Source organism: Carassius auratus, chromosome 14, assembly GCF_003368295.1.
Source record: "Carassius auratus strain Wakin chromosome 14, ASM336829v1, whole genome shotgun sequence".
Classification (NCBI taxonomy): domain Eukaryota; kingdom Metazoa; phylum Chordata; class Actinopteri; order Cypriniformes; family Cyprinidae; genus Carassius; species Carassius auratus.
Genome location: NC_039256.1, coordinates 31,238,634 through 31,265,980, shown reverse-complemented (window position 1 = coordinate 31,265,980; position 27,347 = coordinate 31,238,634). Strand labels below are relative to the sequence as shown.

At 37.2% G+C, this 27,347-nt stretch overlaps 2 protein-coding genes across 5 annotated transcripts in view; one reads left to right on the top strand and one right to left on the bottom strand.

Annotated features, from left to right (window-relative positions):
- LOC113114313 (sodium bicarbonate transporter-like protein 11) overlaps window positions 1–27,347 on the top strand; it is a 62,670-nt gene that overhangs the window by 14,686 nt on the left and 20,637 nt on the right. For 2 of the 4 annotated variants that reach the window (XM_026281223.1, XM_026281221.1), the window contains exon 1: window positions 24,421–24,751. The exons of 1 other annotated variant lie outside the window; for it this stretch is intronic. In XM_026281223.1, coding sequence (XP_026137008.1) covers window positions 24,712–24,751 — 40 coding nt within the window. In that variant the 5' untranslated portion in view covers window positions 24,421–24,711. Of the gene's footprint in view, window positions 1–14,052; window positions 14,154–24,420; window positions 24,752–27,347 lie in introns of those variants that run through there. One more of the 4 variants, XM_026281222.1, reaches the window with a different exon arrangement.
- Window positions 694–6,975, bottom strand: LOC113114312 (hillarin-like). The gene is made up of 6 exons (XM_026281220.1): window positions 6,252–6,975; window positions 6,048–6,162; window positions 5,063–5,180; window positions 4,028–4,219; window positions 3,699–3,889; window positions 694–3,206 (listed from the first exon to the last, which is right to left on the bottom strand). The coding sequence occupies exons 1-6, from the start codon at window positions 6,867–6,869 to the stop codon at window positions 1,873–1,875; spliced, it is 2,568 nt and encodes an 855-aa protein (XP_026137005.1). The 5' UTR covers window positions 6,870–6,975; the 3' UTR covers window positions 694–1,872.

Genomic DNA, 27,347 nt, shown 5'->3' with positions numbered 1-27,347 from the left:
TCCAATTGAATTATTCTATACATATCTTTTTAATTGCAGCAAATACACCAATTAGTTGCATAACTGTTATTATAAAATAATAATAACATTTATGATTTTATTTTATGATTTTTATAATATTTATTTATATGTGAAATGGACCAAACAAATATACCTTTTGAATTTTAATATACTCAAAGATTTTTTAAATTTGTTTCAGTGTACAACAGATGGTTCCCTTTTCATAAAACTTTGTGTTTTAATTAAAATGTTTTATTTGTGTTCTATTTTATTAAAGAAATAATAAAATATGAGAGGCTGTGCTGAATATAAAGTATGTTGGGGGTGTACAATATTGATTTTATTTATTATTAATTGAAAATTCAACGATTTTTTGCAGAGTGTGTTTTTGTGATGATACTTTGGCTTGTTTTGGTTTATTATGGATTTGTAAAAAAAAATGCCACCAAAACCAACAGTAGGTGTTTGCAAGTTGGCAAGATTCATTGAATCATTAGGGACTTTAAGCAACAGCCTCTGGTGGAACGGCAACGCCATTCTGGCGTTGTATTGCGCCTGCGCGAATTTAACTGCTACTTTGTGACGTTCTACTTTAACGGTCTACTACGGGAGAACAGCTGATTTGCCGGAGTCGCTACAGCGGGAGAGATTATCTAAATAAATGTTATGCTTTATGCCATATGACTCTGCATCAGTTTATGATTGTCTGATCACAAATGATCTCATTGGGAATTCCGAGAACATCTACCATAATTGGTAGCAGAGCAGGTGACATTTTCTGACACAAAATTCATTTAAGCATTCCTCCATGTAATCAAGGTTAAAAGGCAAGTATTGCTTACATGGTAAATCTAGGTTTTTAGACTTATTTACATCATACAATATTAAAAACTCATCTTCTGACAAAAGATTGTAATTTAATGCCAAAAGCAATCCTTCTCTTGCTTTTTTAAATGACATTTTTTTGTAAGTCAATAAATGAATTAATGCCGCGTTGCGCTGTCCTGTTAACCGTTGCTTAGTGATTTTAACGTTCTTGGCTACGGCGGTGTGACAGCAAACTTCCAGTCGCTGTTGCCGTTCCACCAGAGGCTGTTGCTTAAAGTCCCTATTCATTCACACGATTCATTTAAAAGGGCTGATTAAATTCTAAACAAATCAACGGATAGTCTTTATAAAAGGATCACTGAATCATTCACTCAAATGATTTGTTCATAAAAAGATTCATTCAGGAATTAGACACTGCAGCATTCCTCTGAGAGGCACAAATATTCTGGCCCTGCAACAACAACAACAACAGAAAATATTGTGTCTAAAATGTAACTCCCTCAGTATTAACTTGTTTGTTTGTATCACCTTTGCATTCACACTACCGCTCTAATATTAAGGAAAACAGCTGTTGCTTGTGTGATATTACATAACTAAAAATTAAAACAAAAAACTATACAGGGATTTTTTTTTTCCAACTTGAATTAAAGGGGTCATTTTAACTGTATTCTTATAGGCTTCATCATGCAGTGAAAGCTTTTGGATGTTCGACATGTTTTTGTTTCTCTTTTGCAAAGTGGGTGACATACTCGATAATGTCGGCTCGCGTATTGCGAAAAGAAAAGGTGCACATCAAAAACCAGGATGATGCACTTAATAAACTAAAACAAAATGAAGTATGAAATACTGGAAATGTCATGTATTGCACTGTCGCCAAGTTACGTAGCCAAGGGAGGAGTCTATCAGACTCCAAATCTGGATGACAAAATAACCTTCATAAATGTCATACTCTAGATGGTGCAGAGTATATAGTGTGCCATTTGGGACACAACTAGTCACAATAGGGCTTCATGACATAGCCTAGCCTCATAGATGCTTTTGATATTAATGTGCATGAGCTGTAGATGCTTTCTCATGTTCTGGTTCCACCACACTGAAGGTCATCAGGAAGGACATAGTATTTGAGGCCTCGCTCAGGCTGGCAGCAAGGTGGAGCTCTGGTCCTCTGCCTGTGAATGCCTTCCCTTCCCAAACCCCGCTCTCACTGAGCTGTAGATCCACACTCTCATCTCTGAGCACACTCACTCTTCGGGCCTCTGGGACTTGTACACGAAATTTCACCCAGGACAAGGCATCTAGCCGCCCCGCACGAGGTTCAAACAGCACACTGCCCTTCTTCCAGGCTCCGTACATGCGTGGAAATGGAGGCCACTTGTTGATAGAAGTGTTCTTCAGGATGTAATCACACAGCAGGTGGTATTTTTGTTTTAATGATGTTTTTCCATAGAGGCGAAGCTTGTAGACTCCAGACTCAGGTAGGTTGATGCTTATGGTGACTTTGCTCCCATTGTGAGTGAAGAGGATATGGTTTGAAATGGTGGTTTGACTTGCTGCTTGATCACCCTGCTCTTTAGTTAATTCGCAGAGGAGATCTATATCTTTACGGTTTTGGAAGGTGATGTCGCAGTTTCCTTGCTGTGTGTAAACTAGAGCTTCTGTATGGCTGAACTCAAAGAGGCCGGCTTCCATAGTCTTGATACCAGGACCGCAGTAACTGTTGAGGCCACTGGGAAAAAGCTCATTCAGGTTTACAATACCAGCTGTGCAGTGAAGAAGAAAGTTGCCTGCTATCTCGAAGCTGTCTGCTTCATTTGCCCAGTCCCTTACAAACACAGCCAGACGGTAGTAACCATAGTAAGGACAGAGAACGCTGCATGTGAGTTGGTCGGGCTCAGTCTGAATGGCCAAGCACTTCTTGGCTAAAGTCTTATCCAGGTTCTTGTGGCTCAGTTCACACAACACCATAAGTGGTTTAGTAGTCTTTAAGACCAACCTGAAGGATCCAGACTCTAGTGAAATTATGTCATTCCCATAATTGCAATGCCCGAGTCCTAAACTCGTTGCATCTGGTTGCAGGCCCCAGCACACATGGGGATTCTCGGGCAGCTCTTCTGAGGTCTTGGGTGATGGACATTCCAGCTGGAAGGAACAGATCCAGTTGTTTGTTTTGGTTGCGTTTCCAGCTCGAGCAAAAAGCTCGAGCTCATACGTGCCAGGCTTTGGGGGCATAAGGCGTAGCTTCATGCTCTGCTGCGTGCTGGTGAGAAAGCCGATGGATTTGCTCACTTCTTGTGGTTTTTTGCCGCTGAGCTGGGAAATCCGATAGGTGAAATGGACGAGCTGAGGGAAACTCATCGATACCGTCGCCTCGCCGTTCTCTGGGACACGCAGATGGAAAAGATGCCAATTAGTCACAGCAATACTTCAATTGATGGATCAATGACATTAAAGTCATCTAGTAGTTCATTCAAGAATATATAAAAAATGTAATTGATACCATTTTTGTAATGACTGTGTTTGGATTTCCGAAGTCAAATGTTTTTATTTGGGGGCATATAGTATAGAAAATTAGGGTCAATTCAACCCATTTTCAAGATTTGATCAAATCTGGTCAGTATCAAATTATTTGACATTTTATGACAAGGCAAGGTTAATTCAGATTGTGCAATGTTTTGTGGTGTGGATCAAAAACTTGGTATTTATGAATGAATATAGTATGTTTTTATATATATTTTTAAAATATGTATTTATATTTATATTTATTATTTATTATTATTCTGCCATGAAACATTTATTTAAAACTATATGAAACATGATTACAAAAAGCTAATGTCTAAGAGAATAGTATGTGTGTTTTAAACTTGATTTACCTGTAATTATAAGGAAGTTTTTTGGGTGATTGAGAGTTAAGTTTAGTTTGTAGAAGTCAGGCTTTTTCAGCACCCTCTTATCAAACTCTTCAACCTTAATGGGGCTTTCCAATAGCTGCCACTCCTCTTCCTCAGGATAGTGACAGTCGATGAAGGTCTCTGGATCGGTCAGAAAGTAGTACTCTTCATATCTGAAATTTTAATCATTTTCATTATGAAATAATGGTCAGTGCATTTGCATTGTATATAACTGTACATCGGAAATATTTTGGATACTAATGCAGTTACAAAGACTTCTTGAAGTGGTCTGTTCTGTGGTCCGGTCTCACCTCTTTATAAAGGCTCTGTTGTCTAGGTCCCCATATCCAGCGCCCCAGCAGGCATCCAACAGGTACCACTGTCCTTCCAGACACACTGCATTCCAGCTGTGGTTGGATTCTGTGTTCTTGTAACTCTTACCCGGCCGGTAACCTGCACCTTTACCGTAGCCTGACACCTCTCTGCACTCAATACCAGCTTCCCTAAACAGATAGCGTAATTAAGAAACCACACCGTTAAAATTCAATGTGCCTGCATGACAAAAGAGTTTAGTTCTGTATTAGAATTAATCATTTGATTTGATTTAACTTCTTTTTCAGCATCTTTTTTCTCACTGCTCTTTTTACCAACTAATAATAACCAAATAATCAGGCAATAAATTCTACTGTACATTTTGCTAAACCATTTAATAATTTCTGAAATGGGATTGCAATTATGGCGGGGGGATTTTTTTTTACCACAAGATGGAAAAGACTATATAAAAGTTTCCAGCAGGATGGGGAAGTAACCAATTAGATGGAATCAGATTCCAAAAATGAAGTACTTGTAAATAAATTGTTACATTATAAATACTTGTAATCAGACTACAGTGACTTTTGGTAACACTTTATTTTAAGGTGTCCTTGTTACATGTTACATGTACTTATTATTGTAATAAATAATGCATAATTACATGCAATTAACCGTAACCCAAACCTAACCATGCAGTAAGTACATGTAGTTAATTAATATTACTCAGTAAAATGTGTAACTATGTATTTATAATTAAATGTATAATTACACTGTAACAAGGACACCTTAAAATAAAGTGTAAACCTACTTGTCTGATAATTACAGGATTGTATGTCATTCACAAAAGTTTTGTAAATAAATATATTTATTTATTATTTTCTGGAAAAAAGTGTTTTTGTACTATTTCTGTCTTACCATTCAGTTTGATATTTTGTTATTTAATACAATAACTTTCATAAATCGCATAAAGTGTCCAAATTGTGTGTGTATATTTCTAAATCACCAGACACATTTGGATAAATTGCTTGTATTACCTGCACATCTGTAAACAGACGCTGGAGTAACCAGAGCACACAGCTCGTCCAGTCGAAATGACCTGCTCAGGAGAGTAAACCATCTCAGAAAAGCCCAGAAGGCCATTCACATCATACTCTGTAAGTAAAACACAGTATCTGTTACAGTAACTTGTGTTACCACAGCAGATGTTTGCCTAGTTTTCAAGTTTTACCACTAACCATTCTGGCAACCTGCAGTTTTTTTTTTTTTTAAATGGATCACGTAATGGCAGTGCTGACATATCTTACTGTCTGTCTCTGCACTGCAACAATGATTCATAATTTTTCTAAAGGGAAATGGTTTTAATAACAGAAGCATATTTTAAATGATATATAAGAGAAGATTACATAAACATCATGCACAGTAGACTTCCCATTAGGGCTGCAAAGTAAGCAACAAAAGAAGTAAAACATTTCAGTCAATTTCCAGAATCTTTTCAAAAGTTTCTGAAGATTTTCAATATTTTCTGAACATGAGGCAATGAAATACTTCCAAATCTGTGGAAACCAAGATGGACACATAATTCATGTATTTTTAAAATTGTATTTCCAATTTTGAAAGTGTCTAAAATGGCTGTAAGTCTTTGGTGTTTGGATAATGAGTTTTTGGCTCAATGTCTGCATTTATAGTCACATTTTGGAGTGAACTAAATATGCAAGACCAGTTTTACATGTCACTGTTTGTAAAACAGGGTGTTTATCCTTTGCTTGGTCTTTTAAAAATGAAGTAAATTAAGAGTATATCCACTTCTCCAGGCACAAATACACCACTGCCAATATACTGTATATAAATTGAATCCTGCAGTAGCATTGCAGTATCATGGATTGAGGTACACCAAGCTTTTATTGGTCAGAGGAAAAGGACATTATCAAATAAGTAAATCTCAAAAAAGAAACAAACCCTTGATTGCTGATGTGGAAGATAATTGTTGTGCTTGAGTATGTGTGTGAGAGAAAGACTGACCAATGTTGTGGCAAAGCCAGATCCAGATGGCACGTAGTTTGTCTAAATCACTACATGCCCCCTCTGTGATTGTCTTGGTGATTGCTTGCACCGAAAAGATCTTCTTGATTCTGAGCTGCAAATTACAAATCCAAATAAACACCTATTAACTACTCGCTCCTCCAAAAATAAAGACATGCATATAAGACATCTGATCTCTCTCACTTCTCTTCCAGCGTTGATTGCATGTGTGTCAATCTTGTGGAAGACCTCAGGGTTCGGTATTAGGTCCTTTTTAAGTTTTCTTCTGGGCCTGTTTAATGTTAGTTTTTTTGAGGAAGTGGTTGATGATTTCCTTGAGTCTTTCTCTTGGGTCATTGTGTTCTTCCTCTTTAATCTATTAGTACTATATTCGTTGCTTTCTCTGCGTTTATCCAGTGACCTCTCTTCATTTCTATCCATCATGTCCCCCTTTTCAGACACAAAGATCTTGATTGGCTCTTTTGCATTGACTGGTTGAGGTCTTGCTGTCATTTGACCTGTTTTGCCATTAGTGATTGATGACTCACTGGTCTTAAAACTCCACTCTTTAAGCACAATAACATCTTCCTTTGGGATACCTTCAGCCTGCCCTCGTTTGGATCCAGTTGTCTTCGCAGTTTCACTGCAGTCTTGTTTGCTTTGTTGCTCATGTCTCAGGTTTGGCTGTGAGGCTAGAGTATTTACAGGGGACTCCCCTGATGCCTTGGAGTTGCTGTTGGTCATTTTATTGCTGTGGCGGTCATTGCGTTTAGTGTGGAAGCAATTAAAGCATTTTATCTTAAAACACATTTTAAAACACATCTTGTCCTTTACTGTTTAGGCTCTAGAGCTGAATGATAAATGCAAAAATTATAGAGCTTGTTGACCAGAGGAGTGCTTGTAATTTTCGATGCAATCACCTGGTGGATGATAAATAGAGGCAAAAATAAATAAAATACACTTGTACTGAGAGAGATAACTGAACTATATGCAGAGACCAGAATACCATAAAGCATTATTTGATTTTATTAGATTTTTACTTTGGCCAGTAAATAACCACCTATCAACCACCCATAACATTTAGTAACTGTATAGCAATGCACTAAAGCCACCACATGACAATGCAATGGAAACCACCAAGAATGCTCTATAGCAATGGATTTCAACCTTTTAGACTTGTATGAATTCAGTTTCATACCTGCAAACTCGAAATTCGATGTGTAAATCCAATGAGATTTGTAGCAATAGCCAACAAAACATTGTAAGTGTCAAAATTATCAATTTTTCTTTAATGCCAAAAATCATTAGGTTATAAAGCGAAAATCACGTTCTGTGAATATATTTTGTACATTTAATACCATAAATATATCAAAACTTATATATAAAATTATATATATATATATTCATATATTTAGATTTAGAAGGCTATTTCATCAGGAAGTGAAGATTTTATTCTCTTTGACTTGGAAATGGTATTTTTATGCATAAGTTAAATTTGCGACTTTGGAAGGAAATCTTGGAATACTTCAGCTAATATAAACTGCTTGTTTAAATAAATCACCTGTTGAGTGTTTACAGGAACAGTACGTGTTTTCTTGATCATTTTTAAGTAAATTACTAAATTAAAATTATATATATATATATATATATATATATATATATATATATATATATATATATATATATATATATATATATATATATATATATATAATCTACAGTCCTTAATTGATATTCCTAGAATTCCTTGTGTGACACTTTACATTTGCACAGATTTGTATGTACATTAGGGCTTTACGTCACATCTTCCGTTGTTCAGTGAATATTTGTTGCGTTATTGAAGTGTCATGTGTGTTACTATAACAGTGTTTTGTGTTTCCTTGAATGACTCACACACCTGTTTATTAACAGTTCATCGCTGCTTGTAATGAACTTTGATTCTTTACGTGGCGTTTAACCACCTGTGTTACTACGGTGGCTGTCAGTATATGTTAAAGAGACAAAACAGATTTTAGTAGCAGTGTGTGTTGTTGAATTTACGGTTCAGACTTTCTTGTTTATAAATGAGTTTTATAAATTAAAATGTACAGTTTGTCAGTTTTTCTGTGTTTATTACAAAATTATTCTGCCAAACAGCTGCCTAATTTTTTTTGTAAATATACAGTGAAAAAATAAAACGCAAAACTCAAGTCAAGCTCAAAGACACAACAGTATACATAAAAATATGCTCTGCCATGCAATTTATAAAACAAACTAATATTACCATTAAGAAACCATTCGTCAAATATATTCACACATATACATTAATAAACATCTTAACAACAGTATAGTTCTTTAACTTGCATGGATGGGGTGTATAACGAATAAAGGACAGAGAACAGCAAAAACCTTCCTTACCTTTCCACAAGGAAGCAGAACTATGGCTCAATGACAGCTCCGCCCTTGTAAAGGAGGATCACACAACAATAAAACACCTATGTTACGTTGTAGAACGTAAGAGTGGTTTAACAAGTGTGTTAACGTGAGTGGAGTGTGTGCAGTACGTTTTCTTTGGTTTCTTCTCTCTCTCTCTGCTTCCGGCGTTAGTGTTGGGTGCGAGTGGACTGTTGTGAGCGTGGGTGGATTTACTCGAGTAAATCTTTCTTTTTCTCATGTTTTTTTTTATGTTTGTTCTTTTACTTTTTTATTTTTGACTTTGGGGCCTCGTGCTACCTGTTTTGGAAACATGATGGCCCAAAGTGCGCAGGTGTTGGGTTCACTTACGTAATATACAAGGTAATGATATGAAATATTAAAATTCCCAGACAGCAATATAGTGTTGGCCCAGATCCGGCCCACATCTGGCCCGCGTGAAATCCTTTCGGGCCGGATCTGGGCCGACATTGCTTGCTGTCTAGGTTGGGTCTGGGCTAAGGCTCAGGTGTGGCTCAGATTTGGGGATTCTGGTATACTTAAGGCTGAGAATTGGCACCAATAATGAACCCTATTTTGGCCCAGATCAGGGCCAGTTAAGGCTGATTAACTGGCTGAGATTTGGGCCGGTTATGGCCCATGTGTGGCCTGATACAGTCTTTAATCCAGTTCTGGGCCACTTCCGGGTCGTCATTCCGAGCCTGGCTACCTTGAATGTGAACGGTGCCAGAAACATTAGGAAAAGAGCCATGTTGAATGAAGTGATGAAACAGAAGAACCTAGATGATATCCTACTACAAGAAACACATAGTGATGTAAAAAATGCTGCTGATTGGGCGAGGGAGTTTGAAGGTACTTCTGTACTGAGCCATCATACTTCAACTGCTGGAGCTGGAGTTGCTGTTTTGTTTGCAAAAAGTTTTTGTCCAGTTTCATATGTAGTTGATGAAATCATTAAAGGCAGACTTTTAAAAGTAAGACCTTCTTTCGAAAATAATGTGTTTGTTTTTATTTGTGTTTATGCTCCAACTGTTGCAGTTGAAAGGATGGTTTATTTAGACCTATTATATTCTATCTTGCAAAACTGTAGTAGAGTATTAATTTTTTGGCGGGGTGATTTTAATTGTACTTAACACATATTAGACAGAAACCACATTGAACTTCATTTTTCTTCCCAAAAACGGCTCATCCACATAACAAAGACGCATGAACTATGTGATATCTGGAGGCAATTAAATGGAACTGAGAGACAATACACATGGGTTCATACAAGAGATAATGCAATGTCGTTTGCTAGATTGGATAGAGTTTATGGATTTAAGCTTCATCTTAATATTTTTAATAGATGTTCAATTATTCTTATAGGCTCCTCAGATCATGGAATGGTGCAATGGTGTTTCATGTTAAGCTCTCTCAAACCTAGAAGTGCTTACTGGCATTTTAATATTTCTCTGTTGAGTGATAAGTTTTTTAGGGGCTCTTTTATTTTTTTTTGGGAGGAATACAGAAATACAAAGCACAAATTTCAATCAGTACAACAATGGTGGGACTCTGACAAGGTTCCAATTAGACCGTTCTGTCAGCAGTACACTCACAATGTTACTAGAGAGATAAAAAGATCTTTGGAGAAAGAAATAAATGAATGTCAACAGTTAGCAGAATCCACTGGAGACAATCAATATTTAGAAATTGGGTTAAGGAAAAAGGCTCGGTTAGATGATCTCCTGGGGTATAGAATACAAGGGGCACTGGTCCGGTCAAGATTTCAGAGGATAGCCCAAATGGATGCACCTTCCGAAATTTTTATCAGAATGGGCAAAGACGTTTAATTTAAGCTTTGCGCTCTGAGAATGGGGGGTTGCTAGTAGAACCTGTTGATATTCGAAGGAGAGTAGTTGGTTTTCATCAGAATCTATACAGAAGTGAGTCTGAGTCGGGGGACAATGAAGGAAATGCCTTTTTTACTTTCTTACCCCAGATGTCTGAAGAGGGTAATGCAGCCCTTTCAGGAGCGTTGAGCTTGGGAGAGCTGCATAAGGCCTTTCAAGGCATGGAGTCTGGGAGGGCTCCTGGAGTGGATGGTCTCCCAGTTGATTTTTATAAATAACTCTGGAAGGAGCTGGGAGTGGATATATTACAGGTACTGAATGACAGCTTGTCTGAAGGTGCTCTCCAAGGCCTTAGCTAACAGACTGACTGGAGTATTGGATGAGGTCATCCATTCGGACCAGACCTTTTGTGTTCGTGGTAGATCAATGTTTGATAAAATTTCACTAATTTGTGATGTATTAGAAGTTTCAAAATTGTTAAAGTTAGACATTGACTTGATTTCTTTGGATCAAGGAAAAGCCTTTGACCGAGTCGAACATTACTATTTGTTGGGGACTTTGAGAGCTTTTGGTTTCAGTCAAGATTTTATAGACAAGGCCAAAGTACTCTATTGTAAAGTTGAGAGTTTACTGAAGATAAATGGTGGCTTATGCGCTCCTTTCCAGTTTCAAAGGGGTATAAGACAGGGATCCTCCTTATCTGGGATGCTATATTATTTGGCCATTGAACCACTGTTACAACAAATAAGACAAAAGTTGTGTGGCTTATGTTTACTGAATTGTAAAAAATACCATTGTTTTGTCAGCTTAAGCTGATGATGTGATGGTTTTTATTAGTGGGCAGAATGATGTACACATTTTACTTAAATTAATTAGAGATTTTATGTCGTTATCCTTTGATGAAATCAGTTGGACAAAATGTGAGACACTGTTGGTTTGTCAGTGGGTTGATGGCAAACCAAACCTTCTTGATGGGATAGTTTGGGGTAAAAGAGGGATTAAATATTTAGGTGTTTTGTTGGGTGATCATGTAACTCAACAGAAAAATTGGAAAGGGGTGTGTGAAAAAAAATTAAAGGATGTCTGGAAAAATTAAAATAATTGATTCCAAATATGAGGATGTACTCTTGTTGTAAACAATCTGGTTGCCTCCTTTCTGTGGCACAGGTTAGCTTGTGTCCTCCAAAGCAATTCTTGAGAAAATTCATATGGAAAAATGCTTTACGCGAAACTTTGCGTTGCGTTTATTCTGGGCTCACCTGCGTACCTGTATGTATTTTAACAATATAGAGAAGCATATTGAGTTTTGCCACGGATTTGCTGGTCTTGTCTTTTCCTTGCAGGACCCTGTACGTTATAGAACTAAATTAGGTGTAATCGTTTAATCACCACCACAGCGTCATGTCTCCATTGGCATCACGCACGATTTGTGTTGATTGCAAATGACGTCACAGGTAGCGGAGAGTGCAAGTAGCGATTGCAAGTGACATTGTAATTTTTCTTGTCTTCACCACCTGGCTACTGTTGTAAAATGTTGAGAGATTCAAACAAACAGTTTTCAATAAATAGAACAAAATAAAAAAATAAAGACTGCAAGTGATGTCACTAGCAGAAGTACAAGTGTCTGAAAGTGCAAGCCTGAGAATGCAAGTGCAAGTCTGCAGCCAGACCCTTCTCGTATAAGCTCTCGTATCATTGCTGTAAACTCTTTTATTTCTGTTTTAAATCCAGAAGTTAGTTCGGAATGTCCCTTTTCTTTCAAAGGGAAACAATTGTTCATGCTTTTATGCAATGTCCTAGACTACAACTGTTATTAACGTTATCAAAAGACATTTTTAACTGTTGTAAATAGATTTTTTTCTGCTTGTCAATTTTTTTAATTTTGTTTTGGGACAAGCAAAATTGGCAATATATACCAGTAGAAAAAGGAAAATAGAGCAAAAGCCTTGCCAAAGCACCAAGTTTTTTTAATGTTGGTGAAATCAAGAGTGATGATTGATTTAAAATTTTATAAAACTATGGATGACTTTTCAATTTTTGAGATGATTTGGTGTTGTAATGGAGCATTGTGTGTCGTTTCAGAAGATGAGTTAGTTTTCAAGTTGAACCTGAAATGTTTGAATATTTGAAATTGAAATGCAAACACTGTTAATACAATGCACTATTTTTTATTTTGTTTCGAAGATATTTGTCATTATTTTTTTTTCTCCATACTGCTCCCTCATAACGCTTTGAGCACATATTACATCTTCTCGACGTCATATGCATAATGATAACAGAGGGCATATTCTGAAGATTTTAAAACCGCCAAGCAACCCAAAATAATCAGTGTTGTTCAAAACAATAGTTGAAATTACATCCAATGTAATTACCAAAAGGCGTTAGAGTAATGTACTGTAGATTAAATCCCTAAGAGCATTACTATCCCACAACACTTGTCCCTGTACCTCATTGACAGATGCTTTTAGAAATGTGTGCATTATGCTCTTGTCCTGAGAATCACAGCATTGTGGTAACCACATATTTTAATGAAGGCGCTGAAGTAACTCAATTTTCCTCAGGGTGTAATGAATAAATGCACTTCTTGCAGATATGGCAATTATCAGACCAGAGAAAGTGATTTATGTAGGTGGCATGCTCCTTCATGTATTTACAGCTGAGAAATAGATTTTTAGCAACTATTGGGAGAAAAAAATATATTAAAGGGAACAAGTTTCTGAGTATACATATATTTGTAATTAGTTGTTTCCAGGAATCAGAGTAAAAGACATAATGGAAAAGCCAAGATGCAAATATAGAGTCAAAGCCACCCTGCCATCCCTGTTTTTTAATGCATCTAAACCCAAAGTGAATCATTTTTATGAAATACTTATGATTTTGGTATAATGCAGGCTTTTCAGATAAGTTTAGAATGGTTATGAAACCAAATAATTCATGAAACAGGAAAAAGTTAAAAGGTAACATACAACAACATCAAATTCACTACTTGGTTACTTAGAAGACTAGTGATGACAACCCAGAGTCTCACCTTTACCCTGTTGCAAATAAATAAAAAAGATAAAGAACAGGCATGCAGGATATATAGTAGCCATAAAATATGCTGCATACAATTGTGCAAACATCAGTGTGTCATCAATGCATGCTCTATAGTGAATGGGTGCCGTCAGAATGAGAGCCAAACAGCTGATAAAAACATCACAATAATCTACAGGTAATACACACGACAACGCACAGTCCATCAATTCATGTTTTGTGAAATAAAAAGATAATAAGATAAGATATAAGAAAAGTAAGAAAAAAACTTTCCAGTTAAATTCATGCTAATTCATATGCAAAATATGAAATATGAACAAGACTTTCTTTAACATTCAAAACCATAATGAGAAAATCAGAAGAATCTGACATTTTAACGGCAATTAATACAAGTAGTTGCATGTTTAGATCTAAAATTATTATTATTGCACCGTTTAAATGCTGTGAAAAATATAAAACAGAACACAAGTACAGTATAAATATATATATATATATATATATATATATATATATATATATATATATATATATATATATATATATATATATATATATATATATTTTAAACAAGTATTACCTATATTTGAATTTTTGTGTTTACGTTGTGTTTTAGGCTTAACGGAAATATCCATAAAATTAATGGAAAGTTGCCAGTGCATTTATCCTTCTGTTTCTACTCTTCTGTTAAACGTTTAACGAATGTGGCAGTGTAGCTAAGTATTAAAGGTTGTCTGTTAACCTGAAGGACACTTCATTTCCCCCTCACACGGCTTCAGATCCTCTTCACATAGAGGTGAAATGGCAGAGGTCACAGGGAACCGTTGGACTGCAGGTAGGAGACATGCACCCTAGTTTTTAAAGGTGGTTGCTGATAGCTAACGTTGTGCAAAAATATTAGTAAAAGTTATGGGAGAGCTACTTACTATGGTCATACTCCCTCCACCCAATTTCCTCTCGAGTTGGGGACAAAGTGTAGTCTGTTCTACATATTGCAACACTCAGTAACAATGAGCAAACAGTGCTTACTCCAAAGCACAACTAAATGTAAAAATGAATGCACCTATTGCTAATAACATTTGTTATATATCTTGTGTTTAGTTTGTTAGCTTTATTGATTTTCTCATCTTTGCTTGAGAACTGAATTTTACACATTTTCATTTGTCTTTACACAGTGGGTCATAGTTTGTGGTAGCTGTCTGACTGTAAACCCTAACAAATTGAATTTCTTTTTAACATTTGCATAAAATCGTTCCCTCAAATAAACAGTGTCTCGCAGGAATGTAGATGTTCTGAATGTTTCCTGAGGGCTACTTGTTTTCATTAATGAAAACACTAGGGTTTAAAAAATGGCTGTTTTATGAAGGAAATCAGACTATTTTTCAACAGGTAGAACTCAGTGCATTAATAAGTGCATAGTTCATATAAGTAATTAAGTGATCTTTATTTCTTTAGAACTCTATAGAGCAAACATCACTAAGTCATTTACATCCAAAAAACTTAATTTAACATAAGGAGCCAAAGTATTCAAACCATACCTTCACATTTTTGAATGATAAAGTCTATCCTCTCTTTAACTTGGTTGTTAAGATGTTTTGTGTTCATCTGTTTCTCCCATTTGCTCTTTTTACACTGACTATCACTCTATATAGGATAATACAATCAGATACAACAATAATCTCTCAAATATTTATTACAAAACTGATAAATTGAACATTGACATCAATGGTATGAGATGACTGAATGCTTTCAGCTGATTTTCTGTTGAACTGTCACTTATTAAATATGTTTAACATTGATTCACTAACAAAAACAGATCAAAAGAGTCATTCGACAACACTTGTAATGATTTTAAAAAGCATCTCAAAAAGATTTAAGAATCTCTCCCCTGGATCGCCGAATATAATGTGCGTGGAGCGCCGAATATAATGTGCGGAGCGCGAATCTCTCTCCTCGAGCGCCGAATATAATGTGCGGGGCGCGAATCTCTCCACTCCGGCGCCGAATATAATGTGCGGAGCGCCGAATATAATGTACGGAGCACGAATCTCTCCCCTGGATCGCCGAATATAATGTGCGTCGAGCGCCGAATATAATGTGCGGAGCGCGAATCTCTCTCCTCGAGCGCCGAATATAATGTACGGAGCGCGAATCTCTCCGCTGGAGCGCCGAATATAATGTGCGGAGCGCCGAATATAATGTACGGAGCACGAATCTCTCCCCTGGATCGCCGAATATAATGTGCGTCGAGCGCCGAATATAATGTGCGGGGCGCAAATCTCTCTCCTCGAGCGCCGAATATAATGTACGGAGCGCGAATCTCTCCGCTGGAGCGCCGAATATAATGTGCGTGGAGCGCCGAATATAATGTGCGGAGCGCGAATCTCTCTCCTCGAGCGCCGAATATAATGTGCGGGGCGCGAATCTCTCCACTCCGGCGCCGAATATAATGTGCGGAGCGCCGAATATAATGTACGGAGCACGAATCTCTCCGCTGGAGCGCCGAATATAATGTGCGTCGAGCGCCGAATATAATGTGCGGAGCGCGAATCTCTCTCCTCGAGCGCCGAATATAATGTGCGGGGCGCGAATCTCTCCGCTGGAGCGCCGAATATAATGTGCGGAGCGCCGAATATAATGTACGGAGCACGAATCTCTCCCCTGGATCGCCGAATATAATGTGCGTCGAGCGCCGAATATAATGTGCGGGGCGCAAATCTCTCTCCTCGAGCGCCGAATATAATGTACGGAGCGCGAATCTCTCCGCTGGAGCGCCGAATATAATGTGCGTGGAGCGCCGAATATAATGTGCGGAGCGCGAATCTCTCTCCTCGAGCGCCGAATATAATGTGCGGGGCGCGAATCTCTCCACTCCGGCGCCGAATATAATGTGCGGAGCGCCGAATATAATGTACGGAGCACGAATCTCTCCGCTGGAGCGCCGAATATAATGTGCGTCGAGCGCCGAATATAATGTGCGGAGCGCGAATCTCTCTCCTCGAGCGCCGAATATAATGTGCGGGGCGCGAATCTCTCCGCTCTGGCCCCGAATATAATGTACGGAGCGCCGAATATAATGTACGGAGCGCCGAATATAATGTACGGAGCGCGAATCTCCGCTGGAGCGCGGAATATAATGTGCGGGGCGCGAATCTCTCCGCTCCGGCGCCGAATATAATGTACGGAGCGCCGAATATAATGTGCGGAGCACCGAATATAATGTGCGGAGCGCGAATCTCTCTCCTCGAGCGCCGAATATAATGTGCAGGGCGCCAATCTCTCCGCTGGAGCCGGAATATAATGTGCGGGGCGCGAATATAATGTGCGGAGCGCCGAATATAATGTGCGGAGCGCCGAATATAATGTGCAGAGCGCGAATCTCTCCCCTTGAGCGCCGAATATAATGTGCAGAGCGCGAATCTCTCTCCTCGAGCGCCGAATATAATGTGCAGGGCGCCAATCTCTCCGCTGGAGCCGGAATATAATGTGCGGGGCGCGAATATAATGTGCGGAGCGCCGAATATAATGTGCGGAGCGCGAATCTCTCTCCTCGAGCGCCGAATATAATGTGCAGGGCGCCAATCTCTCCGCTGGAGCCGGAATATAATGTGCGGGGCGCGAATATAATGTGCGGAGCGCCGAATATAATGTGCGGGGCGCGAATATAATGTGCGGAGCGCCGAATATAATGTGCGGAGCGCCGAATATAATGTGCGGAGCGCCGAATATAATGTGCGGAGCGCCGAATATAATGTGCAGAGCGCGAATCTCTCCCCTTGAGCGCCGAATATAATGTATGTAATAATGATGTAATAGGGTCAAGTCTATCAAAAATTCAAATATATAAAGTCAGTAATCATTACTTTAGTCAGTTATAAACCTCATAATCATGAAAAGTTTACAATTAAGTTTTGCAAGAACGCACCCAAATACAGTAACTGCAATAATGTGCATATGAGGATTTAAGTCTTGAAGATATAAAGTAAATAAATTAGGTGTCATCAGCGCATAAACCATGATCCACCTACTATACATAATCCATTGCGATGTATTTGTTATTAAATGAATTTACGTTTCACCAGATTGCCCTTCATTCAAGCCGGTTTACCCGCGCTTCTCGATATTTAAAATATATCGAGATATTTTTTAAACACGATATGGATTTTGACATATATCGATTGTTTATATTTAATTCTGATTCTGCCACTTTGCTTGTTTGCCTTCTTTGTGCTGTGCTCGCCCCCGCTCGCTTGCCCCCCGCCTCATTGCTTTTGTCCCCCCCTCCTCTCTCGTGTAGAGAACTAGTCTAAAAAAAAGTTTAACAAAAAAGGACAACTGGCTCCATTATATGGAGATACTTCGGTTTTAAGGCGTCGGGCGAACAGCAGGCAGATGTCTACTGTATGGCCCAATGATTTCCGCGATGCAGAAAACACGGACGAATTGCGGAATCCAGTCGTAAAAAGCGCGTCTTCCTTCATTAAACACACGGAAGTCCGCTGGACGCTGCGGTGATTTCAGCGTCTTTCCTCTCACTTATAAAGATGTGAACACATGAGGAACATCTCCAGAACTGCACTGAGAGTCAGTTCATGAGCATCTGACAGTTTGTTTTGAGTAAAACTCATATCACATCCTAGACTCTAGTACCACATACACAGAACTGTAACGGTAAACCCGTCAAAATAAAAGTATTTTGCCAGAAATCTATTACTATTGTTCAGCAGAATGTACATAGCCCACTATTACTACTATTAAAATGAAACGAATTTTTTAAGGAACAATCACACAACATTTCTTCCATGTTTTATTTTTAATAGTAAATCCCCTTTGTTCACCAAAAAATAAAGTTTGCTTAATTTTAAATAATTAAAAGATCAAATACATGAATGTTTTATGCCTTCAGTTGATAACCAGAAAAATGTAAATAGACAGAATTTCTGAAGGGAAAAAAAAAACATTTCACATAAGGCTATTTTAAGAATTGTTTTTACTAATTAAGTTGTTTTTATGCATTTAAAAAAATGACATATGCTAAAGCACAGAATAAGGTAACAAAAACATATGGTGAAGAAAAAAATTAAACGTTTCATAGGGCCCTAAACGTAATATTTGGCATATTTGTTTTTGCAGTAGTTTTGGGGGGGTTATTTTTCCTATAAAGATATCGAGATATATTTTTTGCTCCATATCGCCCAGCCCTACCTGCGCTCATAACATTAGCACAGAATCAGTTCAGAATCAATCACCAAAAGAATCAGTTAGTTTAAGACTCTCTGTGAGTCAGTCTGCTTCACGCTGATGCATGTGCAGTATCATCAGCTCCTCGGTTCTCGAATCAGACGTGTCCGACAGAAACGGTTCCCGGTTCAGTATACTGGTGATCCGAAAATCGATGCAACCAGCTCTTGACTTCCCTGAAAACTCCTTTGGCCTATACATAATCTACAAAATATAGATTAGAAACATTCATCTTAAAAAAATAAATAAATAGCAAAATAAAATATAGTTATTTTATCACACTTTCCGATGTTTAACAAAATACTTGAAAAATTATAGCATGCCCAGTATCATCAGTTCATCGGTTCTCAAATCGGACGCGTCTGAAAGAAACGGTTTTCGGTTCAGTGTACTGGTGATCCGAAAACCGAAGCAAACCGGTTCTTGACTCGAGAACGAGAACAGGTCCAGCAATGGGCGTGTTCGTTTGTCATCTGGCTCTGCTCGGTGTTCATCTTCAGTTCTGTCTTTAAAGCAGTTCAGTCAGTGTACTGTTTGAGTAAATGAACTCAGGGATATTGGTTTATTCTGACTCAGAGGGAGTGTCAGCCACATTAAAAAATTTAAGTTTAAGTCATTTGTGGATTAATGCTTATTGGAGACGCGAACCATTTAAAACGATTCAGTTCGATTTGGTGAACTAGTTCAACCGGTTCACAAAGATGATCGCGATTGCACTGAACAAGTTTTAAGTTCAGGCTCTCTGAGCCAGCCCAGATAAAATTCTTACAAGAGCAACGTGTATCTGAGAGCGCGCCCAGTTCACTCGCGCGAGCAGAGAGATTAGCTATATTCCGCACTGGAGCAGAGAGATTCGCACTCTGCACATTATATATCGCGCTCAAGCAGAGATTCACGCTCCGCACATTATATATCGCGCTCGAGCAGAGATTCGGGCTCCCGCACATTATATTCCGTGCTTGAGCAGAGATTCGCGCTCCCGCACATTATATTCCGTGCTCAAGCAGAGATTCGCGCTCCCGCACATTATATTCCGTGCTCGATCAGGGATTCGCGCTCCCGCACATTATATTCCGTGCTCGAGCAGAGATTCGCGCTCCCGCACATTATATTCCGTGCTCGATCAGAGATTCGCGCTCCCGCACATTATTTTCCGCACTCGAGCAGAGATTCGCGCTCCCGCACATTATATTCAGTGCTCGAGCAGAGATTCGCGCTCCAGCACATTATATTCCGTGCTCAAGCAGAGATTCTCGCTCCACATTATATATCGCGCTCGAGCAGAGATTCGGGCTCCCGCACATTATATTCCGTGCTCGAGCGGAGATTCGCGCTCCCGCACATTATATTCCGTGCTCGATCAGAGATTCGCGCTCCCGCACATTATATTCCGTGCTCAAGCAGAGATTCACGCTCCGCACATTATATTCCGTGCTCGAGCAGAGATTCGCGCTCCCGCACATTATATTCAGTGCTCGAGCAGAGATTCGCGCTCCCGCACATTATTTTCCGCACTCGAGCAGAGATTCGCGGCAATTTTATTGTGATGCAAGACCAAAAAAAAAAAAAAGATCCTGTAGATGTATGCATTGTGTTTTGTTCTGATTTGTTGTAAATGGATCACGTAATGCTAAACTGTCCATTATGTAAAACACTAAAAGTTTCATGAGCACTGATACACAAAAGGAGTTATATAAATATTAAAATTTATATATACAATATATAAATATATATTATAATATTAACAGTATTCTCGTGGAGTGATTGCAGACAGCCTCAGAAGGACTAATAAAGGAAGGATGCAGTCTTTTAAATACTGTATGAAGCACTCTTTCTCAGGATTACCAGAAACATCCAGACAGGTTTGTTGGAGCAGGTTAGAAGTAAAAAAAAAAAAAATGAAAAAAAAAAAAAAATACAATAAAAAAAGTGGCCCTTCAGGAGCCGGACTGGACAATGAACAGTTTTAACAGAGTCTGTGTAAAAAGTGCAGATCTGGAATGGTGATAATTGTCCTTCATGTCTGATGCAGCAGAGTGTCTCAGTATAGCCGATTCATGTGTTGCTTTTTCTTTTCTGAACTCTAAATTTAAGAAGCGTTTGAGTGCTCAAAGCTGCTTTCACTACACAATGTGTTTTTTAGAGTCTATTTTGGCTCTCAGGCAACCATTGGTCTTCAATCCATGGCGACTTACAGCACATTTGTATGTTAATATCTGCTAATGAGCTGATGATCTGATCTGTGTTAGGAAGAGAAAGAAAAAGTGCAGTCCCAAGGGTCCAGAGGATAGAAAACCACTCCTGTAAATTAAAATCAGTCTGCATTAATAAATTACTTCGAGGTCCTTTGGCTCTACATCAGTAGAGGGCACTGTTGACATTCACTAAAATCTTAGAGGATTCTTCAACTTCTGGCTGATTTCTCAAAAGTTATTGTTCATATATCTTTGAACCTTTCAAAGACACAGACTTTAAAAATCTTTTTTTTTTTTTTTTTTTTTTTTAATGATGTTAAATTATAAGATGAAATATGGCACATCTGATATATGCAATAATAGCATAATCAGTGACCACTTTTATTATATTTTCTTCATTTTCATTTAAAAAACAAACTCTGGACTGATGTTTGAGATGCCACTCTGTTTGCCTGGATGGAGTGACATATTGATGACATGTATTGATAAAAAATATTTGAGGTTCCAAGTAATTTAGAATGTTATAATGCAAATACCCAAATACTTGGACCTAGTCTTACTCTAGAACACTAGCACTTTTTAGAAACTCACTTTTTTTTGGAAACTTTTTAGAAAACGGCGTTATTACGAGTCAGATTTCTTATTTCTCCAGTCCAGTGCTGGTCAGAGGACCTCATGAGCAGATTCAGCTATTTATTTCGCAATGTCTTGTAACTTGGCATGAGATTAAGTTGGGAAGCGTGAGATTGTGAGGCATCCCAAAGTGTGTCATCCCAAATGCGCAAGAGCTAGCAGTGAATGGGTGCCGTCAAAATGAATCCAAACAGCTGATAGAAACATCACAATGATCCACAAGTATTTCACACTACTCCAGTCCATCAGTTAACATCTTGGGGAAAAGATGTGTGTTTGTAAGAAATAAATCCATCAAGACGTTTTAGATTTAAACCTTTTCTTCTCAATAATTCATTATAATGCTTCCTCTGATGATAAAGTTAATCTTCTGTTGTTTATCACATCAAAATCCACCCACTTATTCGTTTAGAGCTGTTTACGACTGATTTTACACTGTGCAGATTTCTCTCCTGATTCAGACAAAACCACTGGAGAAAGCAATATTATGGATTATGGACTCATATCTTAGCAATTAGAAACTATTTGGATTTAAAACTCCATAACGATGGGTTTGTTTCCTACAAACACACAGCTTTTGTCTTCTCCAGATGTTAAGTGGAGTGCTGTGGATTATTGTTTTGTTTTAATCAGCTGTTTGGACTCTAATTCTGACGGCACCCATTCACTACAGAGCATCTATTTAGCATTATAAAATTCCCATAATGCAAAGGGTATTACAGTTACTTACTGTAAATGGAATTTGCAGTATTATACTGGGGGATATACTGTACAGTAAATACATTTTGGGTGAACTATTCCTTTTGCACAATACATAATTGGAGTTGTGTTTAAATGCCACTATGGTGAAAAAAAAAACTCTCCAGTATGCACGTGTATATATACATTGCTAGTGAACAAATGGAATATTCTAGAGAACAAAGAGTTTATTTTCTATACAAATGATCCAGTACACAAGTTTAATTATGCATGTATGTATGCAACCCTGTTATTAAACAAAATACTCGCAGGATGACTTGAAGTAATGTGATAACTGTTGGTTGAGCTGGTGTTTGAGTCATATAATTACGAATCCTGTCTTATTGTTTCTGTGTGTCGCCCCCTAGCAGCATCCAGAGGCGTAACACACTGCTACGCTTCAGGAGGATACCTCTGTATACCTGAGGCCTGTACATTAACATGCCCACCAACAACTTTTACTGCCACATTGCATGTTTTTCTGGCATCATGCTTAGGACTCACTAACATTTAACAGAGCGCCGGAGGTGTTTTGTGAAAGCACCTCTTTGATGTAAGTTTAGACCAGAAAATCAAGGTTTACAAGGCATCTAACCTCTACAAAAATAATTAGCAGGTATGCCATGAATGATTACATTATTCTAAAGGAATTCAATGGAAAGCACCAATGAAGGAATGAAAGAGGGAGGGGTGAACATCACAGATTTATTTATTTATTTATTTGTATAAGCTGTGAAATAATAACAGTTTTATAAATAAAAATAAATAATGTTGAGTACACTGTCATTTGCTTCATTTTATATGTTATGCTCTTAATTCACTCTATTCTGATTCAGTAAACCTTCTGGGCTTTACTCAAAATATGATATGAAGAAAGTTGATGGCAAATCAAAACTAAATTTAGTTTTGCTAGTTTATCTTCTGATTTTGTCAGATTGTTACAGTATTTGTTACTCCACATGTGCAGGTCACTTTGAATATTATTAAAGAGGATATTCTTCAGTTATTCAACAGCGGCTTTGTGTAAATTTACCAAATTGAGCAGATTAGAGTTATTACTGGTGTGATGCCAGGTTAATTTCTCCATGGACTGGTAGCATGATCTCGACCGCAAATTTTAATTATCCTTCCACCTTGCCATGACTTATCCTGCATTAATTCACATTCATATCCACTCTCACATTTAAGACTGCTTTTAAGAAATTGTTTAATTCATGAAAGTTAGTTTATAGTCAGATGTTTCAGGCAGACCAAGTGCAGGGCTCAGTTTGGACTAAATATCTTATTCTATGTAAATCTCTCTAGAAATTGTGTTGACAAACAATATGATACAGTCTATAGATAGATAGATAGATCGATATTTCATAAGTAATATGCATCGCTAATTTGGACAACTTTAAAGGCGATTTTATTGTCATTTAGATATTTATTTGTTTTTTTTGTTTTTTTGCACCCTCAGATTCCAGATTTTCAAATAGTTGTATCTCGGCCAAATATTGTCAGGTCCTAACAAACCATACATCAATGGAAAGTATTTATTATTATTATTATTATTATTATTATTATTATTATTATTGTATTATTTTATTATTATTCAGCTTTCAAATTATATATAAATCTAATTTAAATAATAATAATAATAATAAAAATTACCCTTATGTCTGTTTTTGTGGTCCATGGTCACACATGTTGATTTATTATCAATGTTGAAAACAGTTTTAGCTGCTTAATATATATATATATATATATATATATATATATATATATATATATATATATATATATATATATATATATATATATATATATATATATTATTATTATTATTATTATTATTTTTTTTTTTTTTTTTTTTTTTTTTTTGATGTGATACTTTTTTTTCAGGATTATTAGATTCATTAAAAAAAGCAAAAAAATAAAATAAAATAATAATAAAAGAACAGCATTAATTTAAAATAGAATTCCTAAATAACAGTATACAGTTTAAGAGAAATAAATAAATTATGACAGAAATAAATTATGTTTTAAAGTATATCAAAAGAGAAAACTGTTGTTTTAAATTTTAATAACATTTCACAATATTTCCTTTTTTATCAAATAAATGCAGCCTTGAAGGAGAGACCTCACTTTAAAAAAAAATACAGTATCTGTGTTTTTGTGTTACAGTGTGTATATATATATATATATATATATATATATATATATATATATATATATATATATTTTCTTTTATTTTTTTCTTTTTTTTTTCTTTTTTTTTTTGTGTTAATGAAAAACATAACCCAGAAATTCCATACTTACTCTCTGCATATCCCTGAAATGTTTTTATTTTATTTTACCATTCCAGTAAAGTTCTTCACTGTCGTTATAAATGGCTTTAATAAGAGCTAATATCTTGAGATGTGTTGGGTTTTAGTCGTGTCTAGTGTCTGATAGGCACTGGGACCCAGAAGCAGAGCAAACCCGCCCTGTTTCACTGCACTCCACTCACTGTAGACTCAAGTGCTGGCTGAGGTTAAAGGTACAGCTGTGAGCAGACACACAGTAAACTTTGTGATGGGTTGATGGGCTGCACTTCTGAGGAAAATGATGGAAAGCAAAGAAGTGCTTCATTTTATTCCGACCGGTAAGTTGAGCTGTTTTATCAACTCTGTAAACTTGGAGACTTGATTAGATGCTGGGATAGTCAAGTCATGCTCAGTGGGATGGAGACCTGTAAGTGGACAGAGTTGTGCACACTTACTGTATGCACACTATTAGTTTGTCTCTTCATAGGTCATTTGTAAAATCATTTGCTCTGCTTGAACGTGCTTAGATTTGGAAAATTACCTGGCAAGAGAAAGGCTTCTCTTTTTAATCCATTGTGCATTATCATTGATTCCTATTATGCATATGGTACAGTGATGATACGCTTTTAGAAAAATAGACAATGCAATAAAAACAGTCAACAGTTACAGACAGTAGCATAACACTTGGAAATGTTGAGAAATACTGGATTATTTTCTCAGATCTTTAAGAACTCTAACTAGTTTTTAGCCAATGTACGTGTTACATATAGTTGGATGTACATTGGTGTAAGAACGAGTCAGGCACAGGATTCAGCTGCTAATATAACAAAATTGCACATTTTTTTCACATGCAAAGCAAATCTCATGATCTGTATATTCCAAATAAACATGATTGCATTGAAATGACTAACAAATCCTGAATAATAATAATAATAATAATAATAATAATAATAATAATAATAATAATAAAGCATGAGATTGACAGAATTAATCTCTCACATCAATCTTCATTGTTTCCTGCTGATTGCATTGGTTATTGAGTATATTCTGCCTGTCCGTCCTTAAGGAACGGCCCAACTAATTTGGGGTCAGTTCCCATTTACTGTGGTTCCTGTAAAAGGTACAGAGCTTTTCATGGAACTATTATTTCTGTCAACAGCACAGGACAGCACAGTCAGCAACAGGAAGTCAGCGGGCTGCCAACAGGAAGTCTAGTGAGGCAAGCGGCAGAGAAAGATCACAACAAGAGAGAGGGGATGCATTTGGCATAGTCAGCAAAATATGTTTGCATGCTTTACATGACGGCAGTGAAAACATGATCAGATTTAAAGATGTTGTGGAGTTTGATTAGCTGAGTGCTGCTGATGATAACAACACTGGGACTTTTCAAGTTAACAACTGATACACAACCACATTTGTGAGCCTGGACAACAAAACCAGTCTTAATTGATCCCACCACTTACATACAGTTTGGGAAACCCTGCTGTAATGTAATGTTTCATGCATTCCATGATGTTGGTGACAAATACGGAAATATGTTTTCATTTTCTTTGTGCTGTTTAATGTTTTTCATTAATATTGCACACAATAATCCCATTCAAGTCTATGTGATGAACAAGTTAATTTAATTAATCTAAAAGTAATCAAAAAAGTAGTCAGACTACATTTTATAAAGCAGATTATGTTTCTAACTGTGTCATGTGAATTGTAATTAGTAAGGGACTACTATTTGTAAGTAATCTGTAAGTAAAAGTCTTGATAACGACATTTATAATGTTACCAAAGATTTCTATTTCAGATAAATGCTGTTCTCCTGAACTTCCTGTTCATCGAAGAAACCTACTTAGCTGTTTTCAACATAATAATAATAATAATAGATGTTTTTTTAGCAGAAAAGCAGAATATCATAATGATTTCTGATGGATCATGTGGCTGGAGAAATGATGCTAAAAATTCAGCTTTGAAATCGCAGGAATAATTGACATTTTAAAATATATTCTAATAAAAAAAAACGTTATTTTGAATAGCAAAATATTTCAAATATTTACTGTTTTTGCTGATAATGTATAGTGGTTTGGCTCATAGCTAGCAGTACTAGATCCACTCACAAACAGTCTTTGAGATGCTTCTCTGCTTTCCCTTACTTATTTCCATATTTGCTTGCTCAATCTATGCATATCAAATGCAATTTCACACTTGCGAGAGTGATTAGCTGTGATTAGCCTCGTGCCTACGGCCTAATGTGGTCATAACAGACTCTTTCTCTTGTGATATTGCTTTATTATTTTCTTTGGCTGCTTGCTGCAGATGCTGTCTCTAGATCTTAAGCTGTGTTGAACACAGGACATCGCTTTAAGGCATCTATTAAGGACTCTCAAGAGACTGTGTTGTCACACAGCGTGGATGTCCAGCCATTACAAGACTCACGTCATCCCCGTTTTTGCAGCACATCTAATTATTTATTTATTATTTAGCAAGCGTTCCTGTGCAACAAATGATCATTTGTCACAAAGATATAACTGAATCCATTTGTCCAAGCCTGTGGGGTTGCAATATCCCCTGAGGCGTGAAGCGTCTAATCTGAGGACTAATAGAAACAGAGCAAGTTGTCTGTTAAATTAAAGATGGCGGGATGATGGTGAAGCTCCAGTCATTGGAGATGTAAACACATGTGCTAAGAATATCCTCTAGTCCGTGATATGTTTTTGAGCAGAGAATGACCTCTTTATCCCATCCACCCTGAAGAAAATATGTGGCCATAAGCCTTCCATGCATGACGCTATCAGGGCTGGTGTAAATTGGATGAATTTCAAAGATTTTCCATGAAATCCCAGTCTCTTTGAGGGCCTAGAGTAAGTGTTTGGGTGAAAGTCACAATCCTGAATTTACAGGTGCATCTCAATAAATTAGGATGTCGTGGAAAAGTTCATTTGT